Source organism: Neofelis nebulosa, chromosome 6, assembly GCF_028018385.1.
Source record: "Neofelis nebulosa isolate mNeoNeb1 chromosome 6, mNeoNeb1.pri, whole genome shotgun sequence".
In the NCBI taxonomy this organism is placed as follows: Eukaryota; Metazoa; Chordata; class Mammalia; order Carnivora; family Felidae; genus Neofelis; species Neofelis nebulosa.
In genome coordinates this window covers 53099287-53111330 of record NC_080787.1, presented here as the reverse complement: position 1 = coordinate 53111330, position 12044 = coordinate 53099287, and the positions used below count along the sequence as shown (strand labels likewise).

General features: G+C 40.3%; 1 protein-coding gene across 2 annotated transcripts in view; it reads left to right on the top strand.

The window, feature by feature from the left end:
• PKHD1 (PKHD1 ciliary IPT domain containing fibrocystin/polyductin) overlaps nt 1–12044 on the top strand; it is a 473171-nt gene that overhangs the window by 82230 nt on the left and 378897 nt on the right. For both annotated transcript variants that reach the window (XR_009263031.1, XM_058734233.1), the window contains exons 33-34: nt 276–495; nt 7185–7335. Coding sequence is in view for 1 of the 2 variants with exons in the window: in XM_058734233.1 (XP_058590216.1) it covers nt 276–495; nt 7185–7335 (371 nt within the window). In the remaining variant the exon portion in view is untranslated. The remainder of the gene's footprint in view (nt 1–275; nt 496–7184; nt 7336–12044) is intronic.

The following is a 12044-nucleotide window of genomic DNA, read 5'->3' as shown; positions in this document are numbered from 1 at the left end:
ACACAGAATTTGAAGCATGCTCCAGGCTTTGAGCTGTCAGCATTGAGCCTGACACAGGACATGAACTCAACAATCTATGAGATCATGACCTGAGCCGACGTCAGTCACTTAACCAACCGAGCCACCCAGGTGCCCCCAAATAGTGCATTTTTAAGAAATGTAAACTGATAATTTTCATACTGGTCAAGGGACAACACATGAAGTGCATTCATGTGATAGTGTGAGGCCTTCGATCTTTTTGTGGTTATTACCTAACATAATGGTGTTTCCTGCAGTGTCCTTGGCTTTCCTGTGTGGCCTGAAGCACGAGGAAGAGAGCTGTGAAGCCTCCAGCTGCACCTATGTGCAGTGTGATTTGACTGTCACCGTGGGGACAGAGAGACTGCCCCAATCATGGCCTTACCTGTACGTTTGTGAAGAAGGTCCCCAATGCCTCTTGGCACCAGATCATTGGACAGAGTCAACGTTTCCATGGTTCTCAGGCCTCTTCATCAGGTAACCCTGTTCTCTCCCTCACTGACCTTCCCCACAGATGCATGGCCAATGGACAGATGGAACCATCAGGAGCTGCAGGCTGGGTGGACGTGGCCTCAGGGGCCTACCACTCTCGTTAGAGGGACCATTCCATTGTGGATTCCAGCCAGCCTGCATATCAAAGCATCTCCTGTCTTTTCAAGTGTTCCAGAGAACATCTGAAAAATCTGCCCAGTAAACAGCTTGCTTTGTTCTTGCTCAGATTTTAATATTTATCTTCCGATCCAAAGCAACATCTGGTGAATGCCAATGGGGAAAAAGATTAGACATTATGAAAAACAGAAGGCTCTTTTCCCCTTTCCTTTTTCTTTTCTTTCCAAACAGATTCACAAGTATGAAAAAAAAGTCATAGAGAAATCCAGCAGATTGCACAATGTTTATTCAAAAGAAGGGGGGATGTGCAGGCAGAATTACTGTAGACCTAGGATTTAGAAGCCATAAGCTTATAAAGAATTTTTGAACTTAGAAAACAAACAAATAGCACCACTTTCCAGGTAAAAACACCTTTTCTAAACAAATTGAAGGAAAATGTGTGATCATGTTGGTGACTCAGGACAGCCTAATTTCCACTAGCAATTCTTTTCTCATGCAGCATGTAATTTCAGCACTGAATATCACCCTGCACTCTTCTTGATTTCTTGTCTAGATAGAGTGCTTATACCTGATGTTTTAATGAAGGCCTATTTGCCCATTCAAAAATAAAACTAAATAAGATTGATATCCCAGAATGAAAGAGATAACGAGTCCTTTTCATGGCAGGCTGACTTTTTGATGTCCTAAGACAGCCTGTGTTTTAGTACAAATTCATCATAGGAAGAGAGGAACCTCCTGGGCTAGTTGTTTTCCAGAAGCTGTGAAGAACCCTGTTTAGATCATACAGGAAACAGTGTACTGGAGGTTGTACTCAGGCAGGACTGGATTTCAGAACTCATGAACACTGGATAACAAGAAGCACATATCAGGTCCTGGCTCCACTGAATTTTGAATACTTCACCAAATTTCCAGGGTTCTCCTTTGAGGTTCTTCTATGTCCTTCTCTACTGCAGGAGGTCTCTGAGGGAACTGAACCTTAGATCCTATTAAAAGTTATGCTGTTTCTTTTGACATTATTTGGCAATATGTGCTGATAAACTTAAAATTTTTCATTTGCTGTGTTTCAGTAATTTCACTTCTAGGGATTTTAAGAAAGCAGTTAGAAATATGTAATACTTTGGAAAAACTACATTTTTGAAGTTTTAGTTATAACAAAAAATTTGAAATGAAGTGTTTAATAATAAAGAATGAATCCAAATGCTAATATACCAAGATCCTTTAAAAATCACGACACAGAAAATTAGAGGAGGACAAATATCCTATGACTTCACTCATATGAGGACTTTAAGATACAAAACAGATGAACATAAGGGAAGGGAAACAAAAATAATATAAAAACAGGGAGGGGGGCCAAAATATAAGAGACTCGTATATATGGAGAACAAACAGAGGGTTACTGGAGGGGTTGGGAGGGAGGTGGGCTAAATGGGTAAGGGGTGTTAAGGAATCTACTCCTGAAATCATTGTTGCACTATATGCTAACTAACTTGCATGTAAATTTAAAAATAAATAAATAAAAATAAAAAAAGTCATGATGCAGAATATTTAACTGGAAAGGGAGATGCTTACAATATGTTGGGAAGTAATAGGTACAGGTCACAAAATAGTGCATCAATTTAATCTTAAAGGTGTACATATAGTATATGTGTTTATACATGCATATAACAGGTGATTAGAAAAAAGACTGGAAGGATGTAGTCTAAAATGTTGAATGCCTACCCTATGTGGTTGGAGTATTACTTACATCTATTTATTGGGTTTTTATGTTTTTTTTTAGTGAACATATACCAATTTAATAACCAGAAAACACAACTATCAGAGGCCAGAAGGACAGAAGTAGAGTAAGAAGGAAGGAAAGTTCTCTATGTGAGCTTGGAGAAGTATTTAAGGTCTTGGAGGCCAAAGTAAGGAGTTTAGAGTTTAGATTCTATTCTAAGGAAACAATATCTTTCCAGAGTCACACAGTCTAGCCTTGGTAGTGTCAGGACTGGAAACCAAGCCTCTGGATGACAGTGTACTTGGCCTGATGCTGTGCCTTCAGTGTCAGTGATGGGAGCTCTTGGGCTGAAGTGAGCAGTTCAATGATATTCCAGAACCACCAGAAGCAATTTCAGGCTAACTGAGGGAGACATAAACACTGCAGATGTTTTGTTGCCTGTCCTAGATAGTGTATGCAAGATTACCTGCTTACTTTGGGTTCTGATCAGACCAACTGAAAGAACCATAGATTACGAGTCAGGAAACTTAGGTTCTGGAAATCTTTTTGCCACCATTTGGACTAAAACTGTTTATCTCATTCCCTCAAAATAAATATTTGTGTGTCTTTCTGCACATATATGTTGTGTGTGTATGTGTGTGTGTACATATATATATATATATATACACACATATATATATGTATATATATACACATATATATATATATACACACACACATACACACACACACACACACACACACACACACATACATTATATTTAAATGTGCCCATTTGTACTACTTAACTGATAGAATTGTGGAAGAAAACATGGAATAATAGCTATTAGGAAACTCTGAAAATTTGTAAATGTTAGTCTATTTTATTTGAAGTTTATTTTTTGGGAGGGGGGGAGGAACAGCAGAGAGAGAGAGAGAGAGAGAGAGAGAGAGAACCCCAAGCAGGCTCTGCCTTGTCAGTGAGCCTGATACAGAGCTTGAACTCATGAGATGTGAGATCATGACCTGAGCTGAAGTCGGACGCTTAACCGACTAGGCCACTTAAGTGCCCCAGTGGTCTATTTGTGATATCCTGGTGTCTCTGCTAATTTTGATGATGGATTTTTAATGAAAAGTAGTCTCCAGGGAGATAACCAGGGGGAAAAAATATATGTATATTTATATATATATATATAATATATAATATATATATATATAATTATTATATATTATATATATATAATATAATATATATATTATCTAAAGCTTGGTTAAAAAAAAGGTCTAAGATAATAAAAAGTGGTTTTAGGGGCACCTGGGTGGCTCAGTGGGTTGGGTGGCTGACTTTAGCTCAGGTCATGATCTTCTGGTTCATGAGTTTGGGCCCTGCATTGGGCCCTGTGCTAACAGCTCGGAGCCTGAAGCCTGCTTCAGACTCTGTGTCTCCTTCTCTCTCTGCCCTTTCCCTGCTTATGCTCTCTTTCTCTCTCTCTCAAAAAAATAAACATTAAAATAAAGTGGTTTTAACTCTTTCCGAGCAGTATGACATGATTAGGGAAGACAGTGCATGAGAGAGGAGCTGGGTGATTTACTCCATTTTATTCTAGTCTTTGCTGATGAAGATCCTGGAAAGGGCAGTAGAAGGCTCATTAGCAGGGTAGAAAACCAAGACCAAAAAAAAAAAAAAGGTTGTATAGGAAGTTTGTTACTCCTTTCCTTGAGTTCAAGTTTGTATTCTAGATCATTTGTGTCACTGAGTACAAATTAGTTGTTGGTAGGATTGAGAATCCACTGCTGGTAATGAAGATAAGAGTGAGCCACAGAGCAGATAGAGGAGAGGAGACAAACACTCTTTCCCTAAAAAGGGTAAAAGGGGATTCTGGAAATTTAGACAACTAAGGTTGTGTTATCCCTGATAAAATTCTAGAATGAATTATTAATCATATGGTCTGTGAGCTTTCAGAAATAAAACTACAGATCTCCCTCGACTTAACCATGAAGTTATGACCCAATAAAGCCATTGTAAGTTGAAAATATTATAAGTTGAAAATTCATTTAATAAAGTTAACATACCTAGTATCATAACTTAGTCTAGTCTACCTTAAACATCCTCAGAACACTTATATTAGCCTACAGTTGGGCAAAATCGCCTAACATGAAGGCCATTTTATAATAAATTGTTAAATATCTCATGTAGTCTATTGGCTACTAAAACACGAAAAACAGAATGGTTGTATAGGGACAGGATGGCCCTAAGTGTGTAGACTGTTTACCTTCATGATATTTTGTCTGACTGGGAGCTGCTTTTGCCTGTCATCATGAGAGAGGATTGTACCACATATCTCTAGTCCAGGAAAAGATCCAAGTTCAAAATTAGAAATATAGTTTCTACTAACTGCATCTTGCTTTCATACTATCATAAAGTCAAAAAATCGTTAAGTCAAATCTTTATAACTCAAGGACCATTTGTAGCTATCTGGGTACTGATTCATAAGGAAAATGATGGGTGGCACACCAAATTTGTTTACTTTCTGATAAATTTATAAGTGATTTCTGATGGAAATATAGAGGGAGTGTTTCTCAAACTATTCCAACATCTCCAACCCCCACCCGAGTGGCAAAAGAAAGGTTCTAGCTGCAAAGTCGAGTGGCCTAACACACTGGCTTTGAAATCAGGTGTTTTATTTGAAAAACCCATGTGAACTTTGCATTCTATTCCACCATGTTGCCATATTTGTCTAAATATTACATGACATTTTAATATAAAAGCTAAATTACTTTCCTGAATCTTTGAGAACAAGTGACACTTCAGGAGCAAATGCTTTATTTACCCTGTGGCTCTGTCTACCCCTTGGACGATGGCTCAGCTAAATGGATTTGGAGTTACAACTGGCTCCAGGTTCAAAATGCATTTGAACAATGGGTCCACATCAGTGAGAAGACATGTAACAATAATGAATGTCAATTCCCACATTTACATTTCAACAATAATATCGCCAACACCACTAAACCAAAAACTGTAATGAGTTGCCTCTCTCACTGTGTGCCAGATTCTTTACAAATCATTTTGTAGGTTGCATTTCACCCCCCCTGCTCAGCACCTCTATAAAATAGGTACCTGATAATGATAACTCCCATTTTATAAACATGGGAACCAAAGCTTAGAGAGTAATGTCCTCACAGCATCCTAGAGATGGTAAATATCAGCTGGGGGATTCATATCTAGCTGGCCTGCTTCCAAGCCTAACCTCTGCATGCTAATGCTTCTCAGGAAATCACGAACAAATGCAACATGGTAAAATCTTCAGGTAGTTGTGGATCCGAGACTTTGAGTTTACCACCACCTTAATTTAAGCATGGAGCTACAAAACAAGCACAGTGTTGGTTGCCATGGGAGGGAGGGCTCAGATAAGCACAGACCATGGCCCTAGTGGTTAACACAAATTATGGGTGTTCAGTTCTGGGCCACATGATGTTAAAATATGGACCATCTAGAGTAAGTCCAGAGTACAGTGGGCGTGGAAGTCATGACTTGGGTGAATGTGAAGCTGGGAATATTTTATTATGAAGAGTTGAAGACTAAGTAGATATGGTAGTTATCCTTTTCACTATTTCTAGCAAATTGTGGGAGAAACCATGTTGACATTGATTTGAGAAAAGAGACTCCAGTTCGGCATGACTTATAGTTTCTCAGGCAGTGAGTGACCTTTTGCTCTTTCCATGGCCCTTCCTCGTCTTCCCTTCTTCCCATGAAGAAGACCGATCGTTCTTCATGCTGATGTTTAAACAGCATCTCAGAACTTGAGAGTACTGCTCTAGGAGACAGGACACCTGAGTTCTCATCTTGGAACTGCTGTACTGCTACGTTTGGCTTTTTGTGAATCTTCTGATCTGTGTGGGTTATGTTCTTTATGCCTCTACCTACTTTACTGGCCAAAATGAGATCATACAAATGAAACTGTTGAAAAGTATAAGACACCATGCACTATTGTTACTAATACTCTTTGAGTTAGTTGCAACAATGCCTAAAGCCAGGATTATTGTTGAGTAAATGTCACACCTGTTGGGGACAATAGCCTGCAATAACCATGCTTTCACCTCTGCTACACAGCATATTTTTAGACTTTCTGCAATGCTACACTGCTGTTTTTCATTTTAAATCCAGTCTGGCTTCTCTCCTTAAAGCAAGAGGACTTTTAAAGCGAGTGGCTGGTAGTATAACTGGCACATATATCGAATCTCCTTAGTCTGGGCTGTTAAGTAAGTTTAATTAATTTACTAAGTTAATGTTCCACTGCTAGCAACAGAGCCTCATTGCCATCAGCTGGGGAGAGGGAATTGAAAGCCTAAATGAGCTCATTTTTTCACAGTTGGAATTAGGGACCAGTTAGCCAGTTGTGTGGGTTTTCCAATTTCTCCATCTGCCCTGGGGGGATTCAGGCAATTCACTCCCCCAACACTAAGTGTGAGTAAGAACAGAAAGAGGAAAGGGGAAAAGAAAAAAAAAAACACCTCTGCCCAACATTTGCTTCCATTTTTGGCACTGGAAGTATTGTGTGCACATTGCTTGTTAAGTTGGGTTTTGGAGAAGCTTTTGCTAATGTTCCTAATAGATTCGGAAAAGAGAAAGGCCTCAGTGAAAGATATTTACCACGTGCATTTTCATTGCAGGGTGTGCAGATAAAAGGAAAACAAATAAACAATAAAAGAATGGAAACAAAATTACGGAAATTTGCAAAATTTGACAAATGGTGGCCTATAGTTGCCACAAGCTAATGGCTTGCAATGATTAATAAGAGTAAAAATAATTGCATTTCATTAAGATTGATGACACCCCATTTAACCTCCCCTCTCGTTTCAGCCCTAAAGTGGAAAGAGATGAAGTTCTCATCTATAATAGCTCCTGTAACATTACCATGGAAACTGAGGCAAAGATGGAGTGTGAGACGCCTAATCAGCCAATTACCGCCAAGATTACTGAGATACGGAAAAGCTGGGGCCAGAACACTCAGGTATAATCAAATCTTTTTTACAGACTGATTCAAACAGCTCAAATTAAATTTGTAATATTGTGTACATTAAAAAAACAATTTAGTCCAAATGGCAGCGATATGTAATATTAAATGCTCTCAAACTTTGAGAAGCTGGTCTAATGCACAACATCTGAATTCGTAGTTAACTCTGGTTAATCATATATTTTCTCAAAAATAAATGAGTGCTGCCCGGGCTCTTTTAAAGCAAATTCTGAACAGATAATCTCCTCCGCATTTTGTCCTGCTTTCTGCGTGCATGTTTGAAAGGGGCTCTCTGTGGTTTATTTCTTCATGAAATAAATGGCCCTCAATTTAACCAGGCCCTTCTGGAAGGTTTCCAAATCACTCAGCCATCCTTAGTTGGCGGGATGGCAATGTCTGCTGGTCCATCCAGTTCATCTGTTCCATGGAGATCAGAGTGGAAGCTTCAGCTTCTGAGGTGATTATATGGAAATTAGAACTGGGAAGCAGTGTGGGGGCGTTTGGTCTAGCCTCTTTACCTTAATTTATCTGTTTGGAAATAATCTAAACCACCCCTCCAAGTGGCTCCCCTAAGAATGTGTTCTTAAAAGTCCCCACAGAGAGAGAGTGTCCATAGCCTCCTCAGGGAGTTTTTGAGAATTGAAATCAGAGGCTGAGGGCTCTTTGGAAATATATCAGATCATCTTTTACAACTCTCTGGACTTCTCACGATGCATGGATAAAAAATAATATTTATTGAGCACCTACTTCCTTAGGTGCCGTTTTCATTATGAAAGCAATTCTTAGATTTCCTTTTTGTCTCTTTGATTTGGAAGAAACATTAATGGAGTGCCTATTATGTGCTGCACACTACATGAGATTGTCTACTGAATGCTGCTTTGGTTAAACCTTCCCAATCCCAAACTATACTTCCTGGGTTTGTAGGCATAGTTTTTGTTTATTATTATTATTTTTTAATGTTTATTTATTTGTTTTGAGAGAGAGTGTTCAAGTGGGGCAGGGAGGGGCAGACAGAGAGAAGGAGAGAGAGAATCCCAAACAGGGTCCATGCCGTCAGCTCAGAGCCCGACGCAGGGCTTGAACTCACAAACCATGAGATCACGACCTGAGCCGAAATCAAGAGTCAGCCGCTTAACTGACTGAGCTACCCAGGTGCCCCTCGTGCCCCTCTCTTGGCAGTTGGCTGTCCGTGATAGCTCAAATGTTTATCATAGGGCAGTAACTTTGCTGATTGTATTGTGTATCAGTGTTGTATTGTGGAATGAGAGCTATAGGACACTGAGTAACCTCGAAGCCTTCCCAAGCCCCGGTTTCTGCCTGAGCACTAATGTGGGCTGTTGGGATGCTTGTGTGAAGAATGCCACTGAAAGGGAGGGAGAGGCAGTTTGCACAGTGCCCAAGTGCGGGCTCTAGAGCTAGACTGTGGGGTTTTGAACATATCACTTGCCACCTGGTGGACTTCAGACAAGTTGCTTAACCCCTCTGTGCTTCATTTTTCTCATCTGTAAAGTGGGGATAATAATAGTACCCACCTAATAAGATTGGTTGGAGGTTTATATCCTAACATGTGAGCCACTGTAACCACTCCTCACAGCAGACAAATGTCCAGTGTTAGCTGATACTGGCAGGGCTAGTTTGTTGGTAGTAGTGTTAGCAAATGATCTGCCATTATTTCTGTATGGGGCTTGCTGCTTTGACCAGATCATTTTGCTTCTTAGATTCCATTTAATTTTTCATCATCTCAAGGAGTAATTTTGAAATTTTGTCAGAGGTCTAAATGCTTCAGTCTTCTTTAAATTTGTATGCAGCATGTATTTACTGAGATCCAGCCATGTTCAAGGTTCTCTGCCATGCTCTGAAAGAAATAAAAAATAACATGGAAAGAGACCCCTTTAGGGGATAATAGGGAAGAGAGACCATATAAGAAGTAGGTGAGGCTCAAAGCTGGACACATAGTGTCCATTAATCACAGTTGCATGGAATGTTGGCACCATCCAGACAAGCCCCCTCATTTAAGAGATGAGCTAACAGGTCCTGAAAGAGAGGTGGCCTGACAAAGGTCACACACCTAGTAATTTGACATCATAGCCCACATGGCCATAAATCATTATGAGGGATATAAACCATTTAATCTTTACGAACCAGCTGGGCTTGTCTGTGAAAATCTACTAGGCTAGTGCCAGTGTCTAGGAGATACCAGTCCTGGTATGTATGGTTACCCTATAGGTGTTGGGATGTCTGGTTTCCCTTCTCAGATGTGGTGTTGACCTGTTACCTGTGTAGGCATACACAATTGCCTTATCTGGACCTGAATCTGGGGAAAACCAGTGCTGACAGGTGCTTAACTGGGACTAGAATTCAGGTCTCCAGCTCTAAGTACTAGGTGAGAACCTTGGAACATATCTTACATAAAATGTTAATGAGTATTTTGTGATACAAGTGTTCCAAGGTCAAATACATTTGTGACAGCTGGATTAAAGAAAGGTACGTATTTTTTCTCCCCCAAAGGACTTTTGAGAATGTTCACATGTGAACACGTAATGCGAATTTCTAAGAGAGAGCTTTTGTGTGGAGTATTATCCAAATCTGTTTGTCCCCGGACCATCTTACTTTCAGAATCTCTCTTGTGTTTATATGTGTTTGCTGCTCTTAGGAAAATGTTGCTCATGCTGTGCTATTCCCCTACTGTGAAGTGGGGTATCAGAGGTGGGAAAGATTATTTCCATATGGGGCAGTCATCCAGATCTGCTGAAGCAGGTGGCATTTTTATCATGCCTTGAAGAATGGGCAGGGGTTAGGCATTCAGGGTTGCCAAGGAAAGGTGTTTCTGTAGAGGAACCAGGATGCACAAGTCACTGAGGCAAGAACCCATAGGGACAGTGCAAAGAACATGATGTGTGTGAAGGGGACTAGTGAGTTGTAGGTTTGGAATGGTAGGCTGGGATTGTGACGGCAGGCTAAGTGTTTGGCCATTGAATTCATCAGGTCACGGGTTATCTTTGAGCAGTTACTGCATGATCACAGGTGTGCTTTAGTCACACAAAACAGTGTGATCTGTTTGTTGTGTGTGGGGTAACTTGGGCAAGCCACAGGAGGCAGGAGCATCTCAACTGGGCGACAGAGCACCGAACTAGGGAAGTAGTGGAGGGAATGGAGAGGAGGAACACACACGATAGTCTGCACTTGATAACTTGGGTTAGTCAAAGTGTTCAAAGATATGGAAAAGGAAATGTGGCAGGTAAGAAAATGGCATGCCAACTCTTGAAAATGATCTATTCAAATTTTTGAAATATATATAATATATACATCCATGCTCATGACTCCCCAGTTGTAATCTTCCTCTCCATCCCAAAGCTCTCTCCTGAACTTTAGATTCCTGAACCTTAAGGCTTACTGATCTCTTTCCCTGGATATGGAAGTGACACCTCAAATCCCTCAGATTCTAAATTCAACTCCTGATTGTCCCTGCTTGTCCGTGCTACCCACACCCATTTCCACACAAAAATGCTATTGTGTTATTTATCTTGTTCTTCAACTTGTATTTTTAAAAAGTATTTATTATTTATTTTTGAGAAAGACAGTATGAGCAGGGGAGGGGCAGAGAGAGAGGAAGAGTCTCAAGTAAGCTGTCGGCACAGAGCCTGGTGTAACTCACGAAATGTGAGATTGTGATCTGAGCCAGAATCAAGAGTTGGACCCTTAACTGACTGAGCCACCCAGGCTCCTCATAACCTGTAATAATAATAATAAAAAAATCTAATGGCACTCTAGGATATAAGCTCCTTTGAATAGAACTTGGTTTTGCCACTGCTGTTTCCAAATGCTTTGAACTAGGCCAGTACGTGGCAGATCTCATTAAAAATTATGGAATGGATGAATGGATTTACAAATGAATGAATACATCATGGTCTTCTTTTCATTTCAGCTCAGGTATGTTTTTCTTTTCTTTACAAGGCATTAATTATGCCTACTATGTATTACTGTGATACACTGAAAAAAGAAAATCTACTAAAGCGAAGAATTCAAAGAATGCTGGAAAACACTATAAGGTGCTCTAAGACAACCAGCAGTTTTGAGGGATTTCTGAAGGACAAATAATGGATTGGGTTGGATGGGTAGAGAAACCACAGTAGAACAAACACAAAGCAAGCAAGTTTAGAGAGAACTGATAGAATATAAGCTATACTTTTCTTTTTTTTTAAATATATTTTTTAAACTTTTTAATGTTTTTATTTATTTTTGAGACAGAGAGAGACAGAGCATGAGCAGGGAAGGGGCAGAGAGAGAGGGAGACACAGAATCAGAAGCAGGCTCCAGCCTCTGAGCCATCAGCACAGAGACTGATGTGGGGCTCGAACTCACAGACTGTGAGATCATGACCTGAGCCGAAGTCGGACGCTCAACCTACTGAGCCACCCAGCCGTCCCTAAGCTATACTTTTCTATGGAACTCTGGGAGAAATTCCAAGCTGGGCCAGGACAGATACTGAGTCGGGGTAATTAACAGAGGGATTGATTGTGGGAATTGCTGGGTTGACAATTTTTCTCTCTCCCTCCTATCCTCCTTCTCCATCCCTCCCTGTCTCCCTCTCCCCATCCTTTCCTTCTCCTCCCTTCCTCTACATCATCACTCCCTCCCTGCTACCCCCTCCCTCCCTCTCTCTTTCCCTTTGTACATGAAGTGGTTGGATTTGTGGCTCTTAGGGT